The 20,031-nt window shown below is 40.7% G+C and overlaps 1 protein-coding gene across 1 annotated transcript; it reads left to right on the forward strand.

Annotated features, from left to right (window-relative positions):
- Positions 1-16,868: 16,868 nt before the first annotated feature.
- LOC149270311 (uncharacterized) lies at positions 16,869-18,969 on the forward strand. The gene has a single exon (XM_089463216.1). It carries the CDS (start codon positions 16,985-16,987, stop codon positions 18,035-18,037), a length of 1,053 nt encoding a protein of 350 aa, XP_089319342.1. The 5' UTR covers positions 16,869-16,984; the 3' UTR covers positions 18,038-18,969.
- Positions 18,970-20,031: the final 1,062 nt, after the last annotated feature.

The raw sequence follows: 20,031 nt of genomic DNA on the forward strand, positions 1-20,031 counted from the left end.
ATGCTTATAAATGTGCCTCTGATTTGCCGCGCTTATAAATGCTCATGATAGTCATAGCCAAACGCCCGCAACGCCCGCACCGCCCCCCTGCCCTTTGCCCACTCTATCGAGGCAATTGTGTGGCTTGCGATAAGCGCTATTTTATCGCTAATTGTAAGTGAAGCGTAAAGGCTCAGTGGAAATGAGAGAAGGCGCAGCCAGCGGACCCGAATGTAAATAAAGATATGTGTAACGTGCACGAGTGCCAATTGCGAGGGCATTAGCATTACTTTTTATGTGCCCGAATTGATGTGTGTGCGTCGTGTGTGATTCAGTTACCATTTGGCACACACCTGAGATATGTTGTCGACTTTGTTGCACTTAACGAAGTACCGCAAATTAAATTATTATCTCGAGCCATTCAGCTGTGGGCCATAAATACTTCAGACTGCTGCCAGTGGGCTGACGAAATGGCATTTGCATTTATTGTAATGGGCCAGAAGTTTGTGACGTATCAAAATCGTGCATGCTGTCAAGTGTTAAAGGTGTGTGCACACACACACACGCACGCACACCTGCAAACACGGCCACAGCTAGACAGATATGCATATTAATGCGACCTGCGTATACGTTATATTTTCAGCAACTGCAAATGTTGTAGCCAGAGCGCCGCTGCTCGAGCCAAATATTTGAGCAGCGGGCAAACAAATGTGTAACCAACACGCTATTTGCTTGAGGCAACCTATACACGTGCATACATTCAGGCACACACATACACACAGACACGCGGAGCGCGAGAGGTGAGAGGTTGTTCGAGGCGAGGCACATGTGACGCAATGCAAACAGAAATCTTGGCAAGAGTGAACCGAACCGACCAAAAAAAAAAAAAAAAAAAAAAACAGAGAAAAAAGCAGAAAAGGTGAAACGTGTATTAAATAATTCCTTTGTCGAGCACATTTTAATCGTGCCGCAGCAAAAGCAAACAAAGCAACGGCGCAGCACTGCCCGCTGGGCAAAGCAAATAAGCCCAGCCTCAATGCTGCTGCTGACCGCCACGTTGTCAGCGGCTCACTAAAAAGTATGAAACCAAAAACAACAACAACAACAGCAGAAGAACAAAAAATAAATAACTGAAAAAAAAGAAGAGAAAGAGAAATTTAACTCACAAAAAGCGAAAAAAAAGAAACTGCGAACCTTGTAAAAATTCACAACTGTGGACAGCAAAATGTATTCCAGTTGCCGTTGTTGTTGTTGTTGTAGCTGTTGTTGTGTCCACATACGTGAATCCTTCTAGCGACAGCACGAGTTTTGGTCTATGGCGGCGCATGACAACTAAGCGGAACTGGGCGCAGACCCTGGGCAACTCCAGGCAAATGGATGAGCGCGGTGCAACGGTTTGACAAGCGCGTGAAGAAAAATTTCTGCATGTGTGCGCCAAAAGGAACCAAAATAACACAAACACAAAACCATTTCACACACACACACACAAACACACAGAGGCACAAACGTTAAAATTGTGAAAACAAATAAAACGGGCAGATTACTCCTCTCAGTCTATCTCCCCTCCACTCTCCCTCTCTCTCTTACTCACTCTTACTCGCTCTGTGTTTTATAACTGCTACGTGTGTTGTGTGCTTGTTGCGGCTTTGCAGGCATCAGCAATGGCTGAGGCAACGCCATCTTTTTATTTATTTATTGTTTTTGTCTGTGTTGCTGCATTGGTGTTATTAGTGGCCATTGTTGTTGCTGTTGTTGTTGCTGTTGCTGTTGCCGCTGCCTGTGTTGTAATAAAGTACAGTACACGTTGAGGACATTTCAATGGCGTCAGCTGGCATAACTCAAAATATTTTGAATATATGTCTATTTATGTATGCGCACATGCAGCTGCCTGGCAAAGGAATGTGATCGGCCAAAGGAAATCTACCTATATGCATAAAGCAAATGTTTTTTCTGCACTCTCTCTAAGCTGTTTAAGCTGTGCATGTGAGAGAATTAGGGTTAACAGATTTGCACTTAATATTTGCTTTGGGTTCGCCGCTAAAGTCGGAAATATTTGAGTTTGTAATATTAATAACTGATTCAGTGCTCTAGTCAAAACAATGTCAGCGGGCAGTTGCTTGCATTCTCCAGCTGCTCATTTGTTTTAATGAATTTGGAGAATGTAATAAATCATAAATTGAAGTGAATTGCAATGCAAATCCCGAGTATCAAAGGGAATAAATGCATGGCAAACAATGACATGTTATTAAGAGTTGGTGTTTTGAGGTCAAGCAATTGTTGTTGTTGTTGTTGCTGTTGTTTTTGTACAGCAATTAATGCTAACTGCAAAGTATTTGTGTACATGTATGCGGCTTGGGAAATCTTTGCATAGCAAATGAAATGCAATTTAAGTGATATAAAACCAAATAAAATTGTTAGAAACTCAATGAGTTGTGAAGGGGGAAGAGGAGGGAAGGGGAGGGGAGGGGAGAGGCAAGGCAAGGCAGAGACACCTGAGTCTGAATGGCAACAGCAACAGCAACTGCCGCCGTAACAAAAGCGCAGCCACAACAGTCGCAACAACAGGCGACCGACCGGACAACAACAACAATGACAATGACCACAATAACAGCTTTAACAATGGCCAACACGTTTGCTGGCTTCTCATTTAAGATTCAGTTTGGTTTCATGGGAGAATTAAATCTTGACATGTCAGTTGCGAGCCGACGGACGGAATTGCCACAGCCGCAAACGCAGCCTGACACGAACAACATAATTTCATGGCAATTTATGCATGCACTGGCATGCAGCCGTGCTGTGTTGTCCAGTGTGACCAGCTTAAAGTCGGCAAATTTAAATGTGTCCAACAACAACAACAACAACAACTTTTAGCCTGCATCCACTCTCCCCAACCACTCAGCCACTCGCTCATTTAGCCACTTGGCCACATGGCCCGCCTTTTCTCTCCCCCAATCCCGCACTCACCCTCTCAGTTGCTCACCTATAAAATGTTAAGTGGTCGATGTTAGTTTGTTGTCTAATGCATATTTTATGCGACAACCTGTGATTTGTTGCTGTTGTCTGGTTGTTCGTTTGTTGTTCTGGCTACTGGACAAATGAATTTTGGTATTTTGTCTGCGGTGAGTCGAAGCCAATGTCAATTGCTGCCTCGATTGGGCAGCCTTGGCATATATTCGCCTAACTGTTGCATTCGATACGGAACGCCTTAACCACACAAGAGAAGTCAAAGAATTTCTAATTTTTTATTTATTATTTATGCGCTCTGGGCAGTGCGAGGCTTCCATTGTAAACCACCTATTCGATATGCTGCTGGAATTTTAATAAATCATTTCGCATGAAATGCGTATCTCGCGGCATCTCGCCTCGACTGTTATCCAATCAAACGAATGAATCAATGAATGGCCCGCCTGCCTGCCTGACTGACTGAGTGAATGCCTTAAATATGCTCGAGTGCCAGGGAAAAATAACGGCGTTGGGGGCTCTTAGCTGCTTGGTTGCGCTGCCAGCAGCTCATTCGCAAATAAATAATTTTCAAAATGCTCTCGCGCTGTAAATCAAAAATGCCAGCGTATTGGTAAAATATTAGGTCCTTCGCCTGGCTCTTAGGGATGGGGCGGGGCCCCACTTGAAGCTCTGCAGACCGTTCGGGGGGTGACGTTTCAGACAGCATCAAGCATCAAATATGCAAATTGTAAATTGTAAATTGTTGCCTTTTCGTATTGTTGCTGTTGTTGCTTTTCTCATTCATTGTGCGTTTGCCGCGTTCTGCGCGCTGCGTACTGCGCCACACATTTTTTTGTTGCCAGGCAAAATTCGTCGCTGCCGACATTTTTATTGGACACATGAAGCTGTGCCTTTGTGTGAATGGCGTCTGATTATCAGGTCGCACACTGGAGCACTTATAGGAGCAGGAGCAGGAGCAGGAGCAGCTGCAGGAGCAGGAGCAGGAGCAGGAGCGCATAAATCAGCCAACTCACGAGCCAAACAGAAGAAATGTTGTACCAACTCACGACGATGACGAGAAAATGTGAGACGTGAACTGGCTGATGTTCTACCCATGCCATTGCAGCGCGTTCCCCGAACCATTCATCCCACCTAGTATTATACGCGGATTCCTAACAGTTATGAAACACTCAACTAGAGTACTTTAGATATCAAGAGTTCAGCAGTTAAATCGATGAATGCCAACAATTGATGGCCTGTATGCAGCAATTATCAATCAAATCAAAGTATGGTGCTGCCTATTCATTTCCCCTTGACTGCTCGTTATAAAAATGCTTTTAATTTAAATGAAACAGGATGAATATCAAGAATATTCCTTTGTCTATGGTCTTTTGCTCATACTTTTAATGCATTTGCATTGATAAATCAAAGCATAAGTCAACTTTTAAATTCTCAAATTTTTGTTTTTTGTTTAATTATATTTACTATTTAAACAACAAAGGCATTCCATATTATGAAACTTGAATCTTCTTTCGAAATAGACACCTTTAAGTGTGAGTGCACACGCTATGAGAGTAGAAGAAAATAAACTCTTATTTAAAATTGCAATATGACGAAGATGTTTCAGATATATATATTAGCCTGGCTTTCAAATTGCAAACTTGTGCTATGGAATTTTATTCTTATTCTTATTCTATTTCCAACGTGAATTAATAAACAATTCAATTGGTTACTTTTCGAGTGTTCAAACCTGTGCGCCGAAACAACTGTATAAAATATTTCTGAAAGGACTGGCTGTCTGTGAAGAAATGTAAATTATCAGTTTGGATAGATTTGTCCTTCCTATTTATTGTCTTTTTTTTTTTTTTTTTTTTAATTGTAAGCTTTTTTGTCGGAATATTGGCTGGCTATCTCACCTGCCCTACGCACAGAGCGCATCAACAACTTTCTCGTCATTTCTATAAAACTGTAATATATGTAGTCAGCAAGTGAATGTTGAAGTGCATGATTTAACCAGACTCAAAAATTCACCAACTTACCTTTGTCCATTTATGAAAAGGCGTCCAATATTGTTAAGAGACTTTCACTCAATCGTGCTCACTGGCAACGATAAGGAGCCTTTCCAAATCACTTAAATAGTAATATTGCTCTCACTCAGCAACACCCGATCTACGTAGTGCAGCAGCTATCTTTCCCTCTCTCTCCCTCACTCACAGTGACCTCACAATGTGAGGCTCACATCAACAATACTGTAACAGTTGAAGACTCTGCTATTTGACTGTGCTGTTACACCGTGCTGTTAGACTGTGCTGTTATACGCTGCTGTTATACTCTGCTGCTAGACCCTGCTGTTATATTCTGCTGTTAGATTTGCTGTTGGACGCCGCTGTTAACTCTACAGTATCAAGCCATATTTATTAACGTTACGAAACATGAATATTTGAAAAAGAATATTTGAAAAAGAAAAAGCGGAGAATTGATGCGCAAAAGTCGTGTGAGAGCATACAAACATAATTTCTATATATAAAATTGGAATCTACAATACTAGTTTATGTTTGAGGTCGTCCCAAATGTTTGTTGATCGAACCTGAAATGAAGTAACCAGATCAAAAACGTAGCAGACTGGGGCTCAATATATAAGCCGTATGTGTGAAAAATACGTTTTCAACGGGGTTTATGTGTGTATTGTGGGAAATTCCATGTTTGGTGAGCCATAATGCTATGCGTGCGTAACGATCATAATTTAATTCTTAATTTGGTTTTATTTTTGTTTTCTTCGCGCTTTGTGGTCCAGTTATGAAAGTGTTACGTAACCGCAGCGTTAACCCCAAAGTGTAAGAAAGCGTGTGTTGTGCTGGCTGCACATTGCTTAATTTACAATTTGCGCATTAACTTTGTCACATAATTCTAATTAGCGCTTTTAATTTGTTTATGAGACACTTTGCACCGTTACCCAAAATTATTGCTGGCTAAAATTGCGCTGGGAACAGCTTAAATATCACCTGAGCACTGGACGCTGCCAAGTGGCGGCCATTACCGGGCCGCTGGAGCGGCCATCGGAGGCGTGGAGCGGCCACTATTTTTACGAGTCAGCTGCCAGGAAAGTCGCCCAGCCAGGGGTGCTGGCTGCCATGACAAAGTCATTAAATGCGACGCAAATTAGATTTATTGTGCTCCACTGCACCTGCCAGGTGCTGGAGCTACTGCTGCTGCCGTTGCCGTTGCCGTTGGCGTTGCCGCTGCTCGTGCTATTGTAGATATTCTGCCTCGGTTCGCCTCATGCCTCATGCCTCATGCCTGCAGCTCTGCTGGCCACTGCGGTCACCCGCCTGACCTGCCGGGGACATCGTTAAGGGTTTTCCCCGCTCCCACCACCTCTCGTCCGCCCGCCCGGCTTAACAATAAATTTACATTAGACTGTTACATATTTGCACTGTTTGCTGCGCGAGTTTCAAAATCAGCCTGACTCTGGCAGGAGGCGGGCAGCGGGCAGCAGGCAGCAGGAAATTAGGACAGCTTTTTAACGTGGCGCAAATGCGCGCACACACATGTAAATGGTAACAGCGCGGTACGCACTCACCGTTAACGAGCAAAATGATATGCAAATAAGGATAAATCCGTCACTCGTTGACATTGCTGCTGCTGCTACTCCTCCTGCTGCTGCTGCTACTCCTCCTGCTGCTGCTGCTGCTGCTGGCAGGCCAAGTCAAGCCGCCAACCTCAATGTCACTCGCATTGCCATTGCTCAGCTTTGCTTTGCTTTACATGCTGCATTTTTCTCTGTCAACATTTCATCTAAATGCTGAATAATTAAATTGAAAGCTCGAATTTGGTTAAAAACACCTGCAAACCTTTATTTATGCATTAGCACTGCGAACTGCACAAAAGAAAATGGAATCGAAAAAAAAAAATAAAATAAAAGGAAACTATTTTATGAAATAAATCTGAATTCAAGTTTAAGAACTACAAAAGGTTCACAAAAAAAAAAAAAAAAAAATTAAATAAATAAATAATAAAAAAAATAAAAAAATAACATAAAAAATAATAATTAAAAAAATTAAAATAAAATAAAATAAAATAGTATATTTAATACATATAATAAAATATTCCTTTCCCAATGCATAATGATTTATTCCATTTCAATCTAAAACTTAAAAAGAATAAAATATGCAAATATTCCTCTGAAAATAAATGAAATCGATTTGTTCTATGCTTGAAAGGAATTATTTAAATATATATCTGTACATATATATTTGTTTCAGCAATATCTATTTGTATCCCATTAAAACGAGCCCTTGACGTGCATTTGCATTGCGAGAGGATGTTTTGGCCTCGGCCTTTCAGCGTAATTTCATAACTCACGTCATTTAATTTAAGCAAATATCACGACTTGAACAAAAGCCATTGAATGCAACTGCTGTGCGGTGGAAGGTTTTGTTGTTAGAGGACAGACGTTGGTTCTTGAGGTGCTGCCTGGTTTGGGGGTATCAGGCCCCTAATGAAACAAGAAACAGCAGGCAGAGCCGCAAACAAAAGCAAACACACACACACACATACACACATACGGATCAAGTGTGGAACGTGCAAAGCGAGACAAATGGCTGAAAGCGTCTGCTCATGCCTGCTACTTCGCTGAGTCGCCTTTCCATTTGGGTGGGCAGGTGTCAGGCTCTGGTTGGCTGGCTGGCTGGTTGGTTGGCTGGCTGGCTGGGATCTGGGCGCTGAAGTTTTCGCATAAACAAAAGCAAATATTGCGCACTTGTGCAATTTATATTGCAAAACAATTGTCATTAGAAAATGCCGCACGAACAAAAACGACGCAGACAAAAGGAGCCCAGCGCCCAGGCCGAAACTCACCAAGGACTCGGAGTCGGGCGCAGGCACAACTGCAACTGTCACATGTGAGCCAAGGAGCAGTACCAGCAACAACAACAGCAACAGCAGCAGCAGCAGCATTTTATGGCACAGCTTAAGTGCTTCAAAAATTCCACGTAATGCACTCAAAGCAACGTCTGCCCAGTCCTCGCCTAGCCCCCAGAGAGAGAGAGAGAGAGAGAGAGAGAGAGAGAGAGAGAGAGAGTTACCCCATAGCCATGGCCGAAAACAGACGGCAAATAAGAAAACGTGCTAGCTGTGGCGCAAATTAAAGTTGCTGGCTGGGCAGGAAGTCGGATTCTGTGTTCTGTGCGGGGTCCTCTTCGGGGCTGACTCCTCAGCTGCTGACAGAGCAATGTGTTTCAAACAAGTCGCTGCATTCTGTGTGCATTGCCCAGCACCCCCCTCCGCCACTCCCCCCCCACCACCTTCCTCAGTCAGAAAACACTGTGCGCTTTCCCCTCTTTTCATACGCTGTCATTCGTCGCCGGTTTTTCATCTTTGTGCGCCGTGCGGCATTTTCCTTATTTAGGTTTTTAGTGTGTGCGATTTCCACACAAACACACACACGCACCCTGTCTATCTCTCTCTGTTTCTTTTTCTCTTCTCATACACTTTTTGTTCATTAGTGGATAATGAACAATTGCAGCATTATGACAGCAGCAGCAGCAGCAGCAGCAGAAGCAGAAGCAGCAGCAGCAGCAGCAGTTGGCTCGTTGCTGCAGTTGGCCAGTTTTTTGCTCACCTCTAGCTATCTAGTTGCAAGCATTTTTATTAAAATTCCTTACTGGAACCATTAATTTTCCTGCTCGTGCAACTTGCTATTTGTTCTCGTTTTTTTTTTTTTTTTTTTCTCTCCTTTAGCTTAGAGATGTTTTGCTCGTTCGCCTGCCGGGCTGGTGTTTAGTGCAGTTAATTCTTGGCAGTTTGGCCGCTGGGAAACGGCCTCCGGCCTGATGCAGTGGGGCATTGCCGTAACAGTTGCTTAAAGAGTATATTGGCTTTATTGTTTGCACAAAATTTTAAATATTTTATTCGAAATTATATATTTGTGATGAACCTTTTCATAGTTCAACCAAGTTAAGATCCGTTCGCCTATCTGTTATATAAATTGATCACATAGTGAAGCTTCTTAAAAGAGTTTATTATATAATCTATTTATATTTTCATGTTTTTATGATCAATCTTTTCATACCTAAATCAAGTCTAGAGCCTCTTATCTGCTCAATCAGTATTATTAATAAACAATATTAATTGATCACATTATAAGACTAGCAATATGAGTTGTCTAAAGAGTATATTGGCCTCATTTAAAAAAATATTATATTTATTTTATTTTTTTCTACTTTTATTAATATTTCCAGATTTTAATCAAGTCTTCAATAATTAAATTGCTCAAATTAAACACAAAATAAACAATATAAACTGATCTTATTTTAGAGTTGCTTATAGAGTATATTGGCTTTATTCTTTATACTAAATGATATATTGTCTAGGTATATTTTTCATTTTTGGTTTGCATAAAAAATGAATTCTTAATCATTCAAATCACTATGTATGTGTATTAGTGCTAATCTATATTTGTATATATGACTGTGCATGCATCTATATGTATATATATATTAGTGTATATAAATATACATATATATACATACATAAATATCGTACATATATATCGTCCATGTACGCCGCGAAACCCAAATGAGAATCACGCTTCGCTCTAGCTCTATTAGTAAAAAGCCTGTTTAAATAATATAATAATAAAAAAAAATAAAGCCTTTCAATTACTTTCAATCTTTTCAATATTTAAGCGTATAATTATGAGCTAATTTTAAGTAATTTAAATCTACCAAAGAGTTGCCAATTTCAATATTAATATTATAACCAATATTCATCTTACATTAAAGTAGGGTTTGTGTATAGCTTTTATTGTGTTTATTTGGATCTCAACCCTTATTTGTTTGATGGGAATACGATTAAATTCATATGTGTATATGTATGTGTATATACATACAAGTATACACATACATATATAACAGTCGCATGCAGATTTCCATCCATTTTCGTTTTGTTGAATCAAAGTTTTGTTGGCACATTAAACAACCTCTGCCAGCGGCAATTAATTTGGCTTAGTTGAGTTTAGTGCACTTCCGTTGCACACGGCGGCCATTTTGTCGCAGTGCCGGATGAACAACGGGCAGACGGATGGACGGACGGACGGGTGGACGGGTGGACGGGTAGGTGAGCAGCCAGGCAAACAGGCAAAATGCAGACCAACAGACAGAATGGACAGGCCATGCTGCTGCAAATTCATGAGTGCTCAAATGCAGCTTTAGTTTTTATTACCATTAAAAGCGGATGCTTCATCCCGACGCCCCAAAAACAAAATGTCGCACATAACTCAAATACATAAACACAAATGCCTAAGCTCGATATACATAGCTAAGCATATGTATGTGTGTGTGCGTGCGTGTGTGTGAAAGGCAACACAACAGGGCCTAGATGCTCAGCATTGTATTGTTGTTGGCTGGCTGCATTGATATGGCGCTCTTTGTGTGCATGCTTAACAATTTTGGCAATGCTTTTTGCTGGCAACACCTGAAATGAAATCCAGCCATGACCCCATGAGTTAACTGCTGGGCGTGGCAGCGCCCGCAACGACAACGACAATGACAACGACAGCGACAGCGACAACAACAACGACAATGACAACAACTGTTTGAAAGGCTAAACTGAAATCAACTAACAACATTAACAGGGCAGCGAAATTTTAGCGACGCCGATGCTTAGCCTGGAGATTGGGATTGGTATTAGATTTGGGTCTGGGTGTTATGCATGAGCCTCGGCATGCCAGACAATAAGCATGCATTGCCAGTGCCAATGACTGAGCGCTGGTGGTGCCGGCGGCTCTGGTGGTGCTGGTGGTCATTGCACATGCACACACGCAATGCATGCGGCTGGGAGAAACAGACAAAGCGCGCCGCATGCAGCCCGAGGCTGGAGGGGCAAGAGAAGCGAACGTATTTAGGTACTCCGGTGCAGTTGTTGTAGTCACTTGGCAGGACTCTGGATGGTGCGGATAGGTGGGCGGCTGGTGGGTGGTAGGTAGAAAGATTGGGCCTTTGGCGCTTCAACGGCGTCACATATGCTCCTAACGATAATAGTTTTCTGCGTAATTTGTTCGCAATTTCAGAGAAGAGCCGCGTGGATATCGCGCTGCCGAACTTGGCTCCACGCGTGTGTATAATTTAGTGGCACTGCCTAGGCATATGGAGCTGGTTGAGAAGAGCTTGGAGCTGGCACTGAAACTGGAGGTGGAGTTGGGGCGCCCCTTTGCTCGCTGACACTTTTCGCTTTGACTCGTTAAAATTCATTTTAATTTGTAGTTGTAGCTGTAGTTGTTGCTGTAGCTGTAGCTGTAGCTGTTTGCCCGGGCAATGCCGCTGGCCATAAGGAGAGGCCAAGCCGCGTGACAGACAGCACGAGTATTGGAGCGAAACAGAGACGGAGACAGCGCTACAGAAACAGAGAGCAAGTGAGAGAGATAGCGTGGGCGAGCGAACAGGATGGCGCACGTGTCTCTGAAGCCGCATCCTGCGTAGCTTTATAAACAATTTTGAATTTTGCGGTTGCGCGAAAATTAATGGACGCCTCGCTTTTGTGCGGTTTTTGGTTGCGCTGCCAGACGACCGAGCAGCACATGGCGCATGGTTGCGGGGCAACGGCTCAACGTGACGTTTAGGCAAAGGGGTAATGGTGCGGGGAAGGGGAAGTGCGGGGGGGGGGGGACACAGCGAGTAGCACATCGTTTGCTTTTAGCGCTGGCGACGATGGCGGCTAGATTTTAGACATTTTGTCATTAGTGTTTGCATTCTAGAAACGAGATTGTTGTTTGTCGTTGCGGTTGCGGCAAGAAATTGCAGCTCCTGATGCCAGAAGATGCCTGCAACATCATACGCTTATTTATGGCCAGAGCCCGCATCCAGCAATCAATTAAAGCAATAACAGCAACGCTAAGCCAAACAAAGCACAACAACAGGAAGCCCCGTCAAGTGCTATTTAAGATACAACAAATACACACACACACACACACAAGCACACACACATACACACCCACACAGACATGTAGAAAAAAGTTTGTTGCAAGTTGCCAATGATTGTCAGGCAGTCGCATGTGTGTGTTATGAATAAGCTAAGAAACTTTTGCCTTGACTCTGGCGCAGCCCTTACCACTACCACACTCCTTGCCCTTGCCTCTCTTATCATTGCGATGCAACGAGCTAAGGAGCCATTGCTGTTGCTGCTCCTGCTGCTCCTGCTGGAGTCAGCGAGCGAGCGCGGTTAATAAAACAGACAAACACTCAAACTTTTGCTATAAAAATATCTGGCTGGATAAGCGTGAGAGGCGGTGGCGGGCGGGGACGGGCGAGGGCTGTGTTTTTTAAGTTGGCAGCGTTGTTTGCTTGCTAAACAAGTGCTATTAAAAGAGCATAAAGGTGAAAGGTGGGCGTGCCCGAAAGCACTCATAGTGTGCAGCGTCAGTCGTAAAGGGTCTCCATTTGCAGCTGTACTACAGCGAAACGGCTCCGTAATAAGCCCCCACCAAATCTATATGCAGCTCACAATGCCAGCAATCGCTCGATGCTCTTGATACCCTGTACTTACAAGTTGCAAAAGGCATATGCAGCACTGCAATGCGTATTGAAATTTATAGAGCTCGTCCTTACTTTACTTTGTATGATACTGAAATTGGATTCCTAATTTATGCCTTAGTAAAATTGCTTGGAATCTCTGTGAAAAGCAGGGTATTTGGCATACCTTGCCTATTTGCATTGTTTTTAGTGTTATTTTGTGTATGCTTGGTTTTTTGTATTCTATTTAATATATAAAGAAACTTAGGTGCACTTTTGTAGTTGGCCTCTTGGCAAGCTTTTTTATATGCCACAAAATGAAAGAAAAGCAGCTCAGGTAAAAACAAAAATAATCAAATATAAGAAAAACTTGCAACGCACTCAAATTTTATAAGTTTTTTAATGCGTCATATTTTAGCATTGTCGAGTAATAATAAAAAAATATTAGCCACTAAAAATGCTGTGATGTCAGCGCAAGTCAGAAACTTCATCAATAAACAACTGTTCAAATCTTTAACAACTTCTTAGAAATAGAGAGAAAAATTAGGTCAAAATAGAGTTTGACAAGTAATGCGATATTACTACGAGAGTTCAAGTCGAACTGATATTTTCCAAGTAATTAATTATGTGGCTTGTGATTTTTGATCTTAATACTTGAGAAATTGGCTGATAAAAAAAAGGTAAAACTACATATATTTCATGGAATTTTTTTTTTTTTAAGATTTGTATATTTTGTGGCCTGTCTGGACCCTCTAATTTGCAAAGAGCAAAAAACCTATATGATAAATAACTGGAATGGAATAAGCTATATGTGTATGCAAAGAATCATAGTCAAAAGTAATTAATTAATTAATTGCAGATGTATCTGAGTAAATTATGAATTAAGTCATTGTTAAATAATAAACAAAAGCTAGTTGTCGTATTTCTATTGATGGTCCCACGAACGAAGAAACTGCAAGCCGCCAGTTTACAGTAATATTAAAGGAACCAATTATTATTATTATTATTATTATTATTATTATTATTATTATTATTATTATAACTATTATTATTATACAAATTTATCTTAAATATGAAAATCATATTAAACTTCCAGAGTGGAAAATATTTTTAAATATATTTTTAGGAATATTCGTTTAAGTGAGCTTGTACGATTAAATGCTTTAAAAATATGCTATTTATCAGCTTAATTATGTAGTAATATATAATTGTAAGTGATAAGAGCGGCATATGAACTTTGATTTGCTTAAGAGGAAATATCGGTCTGTCTGCGTCGTTCTCCCTGCTCCTGTTCTGCCTCTGCCCGTTCTCCCTTTACTCGCTCTAAATAAGCTTGCTCTCTCTATGTGCGCTTCCTGCAGCTGGGCAATGAAGAATGGAGGCATTGAAACAAAGCGTCGCAAGCTCAAAATTAAATATCTTTGAACTAATGATAATGTAATATGTGTATATCAAAACTAGTTATTCTTATTAAATATTCTGTATTTTCTTATAATTACAATTAATTCATTTAATTCATATTCCATATATTCTTGTTACGTCATACAAAATAAGTACAGATATTGTTTTGTAAGTTGCTCTTTTAATAAATTTAATTTGAATAAATTCGTCACCTGCATTAATTTCTGGCCGAGAGAATGATTTTTTCCTAACTACTGTAGTGGCGCTGGAATAGAGAAAAAAAGGAAGCAGCCTAAAAGTAGGCAATCCGCTGAGCTTGGAGTGGCTTAGAAAATTTGATCACGCGATCACGGATGTGGCAATCCCAAATCTGGATCAATAACAGGAGAAATTGTCACTCTCACCTAGGCCATAAAAAACTGTTCCCAAGCGATGACTTGCCGCTTCATGGGATCGGCCATATTTTCCTCTTTCTTTTTCCGATCCCAACCACCGACTGAAAAGGTTGTTGCTAAATCACGCTGTGAATAGTGAAAAGGGACTTTGAAACTTAAAGAAAAAAAAGTTTTTTTAAATTCAAGTGCTATTTCTTTTGTGCAAGTGCCAAACTATTCGGTAAGAAGAAAGTAGTGGCATTTCCAAAGGGCAGAACATATGCCTAAAATAATCTCGCACAAACCTCTTTGCAGGTTTGGCACCCAGCAAAAAAATTTTTAATTTTTTTTGCCAAAGTGCAATTGCGGCGCACAACTAAATCTTTGCATCGGCGCACAACTAAATCTTTGCATCGACGCACAACTAAATCTATACATCGGCGCACAACTAAATCTTTGCATCGGCGCACAACTAAATCTTTGCATCGACGCACAACTAAATCTTTGCATCTGCGCACAACCACATATAAGCTGTGCTGCAGAATACCGCATCATACATATATCTCCGCACCTGCACCTGTTGCACAATAATCATTGCCTTTTTTATTTAAGAAGTCCCACTTTTGGCGAATATTGATGTACTAATTTGTATTATAGGCACCGAGTTCATTTTTTTTCCTTTTTTTTATTTCACCATGAATATAATATAATAGTTAAATAGTAGAATAATTTAAAATTAACATTAGTCAATAAGCTTAACCTCCTCCCGATGAACATTTCCCATTCGTATTTTATGCATTATATTTTTTTGCAGTTGCATATAAATTTTTTTTTGTTAGCACAGCCTGTCGCCCAACCGAAATGGAAGCGCTTTCATCGCGGGACAGCACAGTAAGTAGAGCTGCATTATAAATTTAACAAATTCAATATTTATTTTTTGTTCGTATCCGTCAGCGTTTTTTTTTTACACCCGCTGCATTAAAAAAGAAAGAACATAATGCATAAATTTTAACCTCTCTATCCCTTCTACCTCATTTCGATCAGCTGAGAGAAAAAGCTCCCCGAAAGCTTTCTTTTTGATCTGTTTATAATCTCGCATTCTCTATGCCCATAGCCACTATTTACCAATGTACGATTATTTTGTAAATAATATATCCAATGAAGGTTAATTAAGTCTAATTATTTTGGGGCCATGCGGCGCGTCTCTGTAGGTTTTTAGCTCTCCAAGCTGGGTATGGGGTCGCTGTTAATATATGCAGGTAGCCAGCGACCAAGGTAGGGTGGGCACGGTCGGTCGCCTTAAATATCAAAGGCCGACGTTCGCTGAGCAAGCACATATTTGCTTGCGAAGCGAGACCCAGCTTGGACGGGTATGTTTGTGTGTGTATAAATCTGTTCTATCTCTCTCTCTCTCTCTCTCTCTCTCTTCTTTCCTCTCTTCGAAGTAAGTGGCCGAAGACAATCGTTCGCACGCGATTTTTATTAATAAATATATTTTGGCAGCGCTAGGAGTCGCAGTTCCCCTCCTCTTACCCCTTCCCTTCTCCCGATGACCCATTGGCCGGATCCAGCGCGTGCACTGCTCCAAGCCTCCTACTCCACCATCAGCGCTTTATAATGTAACTCGTTACAGAATTAATTTTAAAATCATATATTTATTTGGCGCCCAACGTGGGGCCCAACAGTCCGGCAGCCCCGACAACAATCGATTCAAGTCATTATCAGCTGACTTATTTTATCTCTTCGATTTGTCGCGGTTCACTTGCAAAAGCAATTATGTATTCCAGTCTATTAAATGGGACGTGCGAACCTAATATTACATATTCTTGTAGCTGGATGTGGATTTCAATGGACACGCTCTATTATCCTCCGCGCAATGAAATTGTGGTATCGCCGCCTTAATGACTATAATTTTAGTCATGAATAGGGTTTATGTCATTTTTGCTTCTGTTTCGTTTTGTACTCTTCACTAAAATTTTCTACTTTCTTAGCACCTTTGTACCCGTCTAAATTTATCTAATGGATGTGTTCGCATGGTACCCCAAAATCGTATGTAATTGAAATATTCTTTTGAATTTGGTTTACTTATTATTTTATTTTTTTTGCAGTTACTGTTTTGCAGATTTAATTTCGTTTGCTCTCTTCAGTTTTTTTGCTTTTATATAGGGAATTATCAATTAGTTGATTTATTGTGTTCCTTTTCTTTTTTATTTATTAGTTTTTTTAGTTAGTTTAACTGAATTATTTAATTCTTTATTATTCCTACTAGTTAATAGTCAGTTAATTTTTTTTACTTACTTGCCATTTCTTTGCAATATAGTTGCCAATTATATCGATTCGAAAATGCCTTTAACGCGTAGTAGCGAAAATTTATCCCGGCCTGACGAGCCTATCATAAACTGTTTTATTTGTACAGAATCTATTATTAATGAAAGCCAGCTATTTAAAACAAGTTGTGGCCATACCTTTCATCAATCGTGTTTTAACACCAAGATAGCTAATAAGACAGTCTGTCCAGTGTGTAAACAGTCGCTGCGATTACCGAGTGTTGCCGTCAGTACAGAATCTTTAAAGGATAAGCCATCAGGGTCGAATGTAGCAACTAAAACTAGATCCCAGGCAAGAAAGACAGCAACCTCCAATATGTCTGAAGACGATATTTCGTCACCTGCCTTAGTTTCTTCAGTGGCGCCCCCCCTCACTCCAGACTTGGCTACAATAACAGCTGACGCCATTTCTGCCGCTTCACTTCGGCAAACAGAATTGATAGCTCAGATTTCTATGAGGCAAAGTGAGACGCTGTCGCAGGTGATAGAGAGTGGCTTCCAGAAACTGCTTTCATCATCCGCAGAGCCGCATACAAGTCGCAGTCCCATACTGCCAGTGCAAGATAATACCAGCAATCTTGGCCAACAAGAGTTTCAACCAGCTTCAACTGTATCTGGCACCCATTCAAACAATAGATTCACGTCATTAGGAACGGATTTGCGACCAGATCGCATCAGCCAAATTATTTCAAATTGGAAGGTACGTTTCAATGGCAAAACGGCCTTGTCAGTAGAAGATTTCATTTATCGAACTGAAGCTCTTACGCATCAGACTCTAGAAGGCAATTTTGAGCTGTTGTCTAGATACGTTAGCAACCTCTTTGATGGTAGTGCGAGTGATTGGTTTTGGCGCTATCACAAAAGTGTGCCTGGGATTCGCTGGCAAGAACTTTGTTTTGCACTTAGAGAGCAATTTAATGATGATAGAACTGACCTTCATATCCGAGCTGCCATAGATAGGCGTAAGCAAAAGATAGGCGAACCCTTCGATGAGTTCCATGAGGCCATCGTATCACTTGCGGACAAACTTTCGAGTCCCTTGCGTGAGTTATCTCTACTCCAAATTCTCCGTAATAATTTGCTCCCTGAAATTCAGCATGAACTTCTTTATGAGAGAATTGAAAGAGTTGCTCAGCTACGTCAGTTGGTGCGCACACGCGAAATTTTCTTGCAAACGATTGGCAAGCCATTAGTGAATAGGCCGCATCCTATACCTATGCCACGTCGCTCAGTAAATGGAATCGCAATAGAGCACGAGTCTTCGGATGAGGACGTCGACAGTCCAGAAGTATCAGCAGTAAATTTACTGTGCTGGAACTGTAATGCGACAGGGCACAGGTACCAAGATTGTACTGCGGAACGTCGAGTATTTTGTTATGGTTGTGGCAAACCCGACACGTATAAGCCTTCGTGCATGAAATGCAACAAGCATTCAAAAAACTTGTCAGCCCGTGCACCGTCGACCAGTGCACGCAAACAAATGAAGTCGACATCAACCAACACATAGATTTTCAGTCCGTTGACTATACCAACGACCCAATTACGACCTCACAACTTTATGATGCCCATTCCGAAACAATACACACACAAATAAGCTCCAAATCTCGCTCTCAACTACGTCGTATCTCAGCAAAAAAACGTCATAAGATAGAGCAGAAGCAGCTAATGTTAGCTGTGATAGCAAACGCTCAAGATATTAGGCCATATGCAAATGTTAGTTTATTAGGAAAGAGTATTACTGGCCTAATGGACACAGGCGCTTCCATAAGCTGTATTGGTGGTGAATTTTGTAATCATGTTCTTAATTCAAATATCGTATTTAAGCCTCTGAATTCAGCTGTACGTACTGCAGATGGCAAGGCACAGAATATAATAGGCAAAATCACTACAGAAATCAAATTTAAAAATGAAGCTAGAATGTTGACATTTTATATAGTACCCTCCTTATCTCAAGATTTATATTTAGGGATAGATTTTTGGACCCAATTTAATCTTCTTCCACTGGAGGTGGTGCCCACAGTCAATAATTTGTCTTCTTTAGAGGATCGCAACCTAAAGCCACTTACAGTCACGCAGCATCAATTGCTGCTGCAACACATTAACATGTTCCCTTCTTTTGCTAAACTGGGCTTGGGACGAACAACTCTTCTTTCGCATGAGATTAATGTCGCCGGAGCCGCTCCAATTAAGCAACGTCATTATCCAGTTTCACCAGCAGTAGAAAAGTTAATGTATGAAGAGCTGGACAGAATGCTTAAATTAGGCGTGATAGAGGAGTCACAAAGCGCTTGGTCTTCTCCAGTTGTGTTAGTTCGCAAACCAGGAAAGGTTCGTTTGTGTTTAGATAGCAGGCGTGTTAATGCGGTTACCGTTAAGGATGCGTATCCTATGCCGTTCATTGATGGTATTCTTAGTAGGCTACCAAAAGCTGAATTCATAACCAGCTTAGATTTAAACAAGGGGTTATTATGATTTGGTAAGCAAGTACAAAACGTATAGAGATGTTTGAGAAGCAGACAAATAAAATAAATCAATCAAAATCTAAAACATACAATACATACATATTTAATTAATATACATTTAGTTGTACTCTAAACTAAAAGTTTGTATTCAATATAATAATATTACATATAATTTAATTTTGAAAATATCTTGACTTTATTGTGATATTACAAATTTGATTAAAGAGAACACTTTATTCTATCTCTGTATATAGACAATACAATATCAAAATTATAATTTTCAACTGCTCTAAATAATACAAGTAAGAAAGCTCTAGTCGAGACTGCTCGACTACGAGATCCCCTGAACCCTTGGAGTGCTAGCTATTTCAATAATTTTTCGCGTCTTTCAGCTTACACAAGAAACACACACACATACACACACAAGCACCCACGCATAAACACGCATGGGCTGCAGTGTGCGCTTACTATGAGAACTTAATTGTTTAATAACTTTTTTTGTGGACGTACGATCTTCATGAAACTTTCAGATTATGATTATAACATGAATATGCATGTAATTGCCAAAGCACAAGTCTCTAGTATTTGAAATACGCGTTTTACAAAAGTGAGGGTGAGGGGGTGAAATTAGAGGTGGGGGGTAAATTTTAACAAAAACCGAAATTGTATAAATTGCATATAAGCATACATTCGAAATTTGGAGACTCTAGCAATAAAGATGTAGAAGATATAATTTTATAACTGGTTTTCGATAAGGTTTTTCATCGATAAAAAAAGATCGGGATGAGTTATCGAATTTTAATGATAAACTCGATATCCGCGCTGTAATTACGAACATTTTACAAAAAATTTGAAGTCTCTAGCTCTTATATCTTCGGAAATCGACGCGTTCAAACATACGGACAGACGGACAGACGGACAGACGGACAGACGGACAGACAGACAGACGGACAGGGCCAAATCAACTCAGCTCGTCACCCTGATCAAGAATATATATACTTTGTGGGGTCTGCCACGCCTCCTTCTCCCTGTTACATAC

The sequence above is a fragment of the Drosophila arizonae genome, chromosome 2 (assembly GCF_054131065.1).
Source record: "Drosophila arizonae isolate 15081-1271.41 chromosome 2, UAZ_ARI_1.0, whole genome shotgun sequence".
Lineage (NCBI taxonomy): Eukaryota > Metazoa > Arthropoda > Insecta > Diptera > Drosophilidae > Drosophila > Drosophila arizonae.

Bases quoted from the DNA above. Each gene is read 5' to 3' on its own strand.
- LOC149270311 (XM_089463216.1), top strand. From the start codon at position 16,985: ATGAGGCAAAGTGAGACGCTGTCGCAGGTGATAGAGAGTGGCTTCCAG.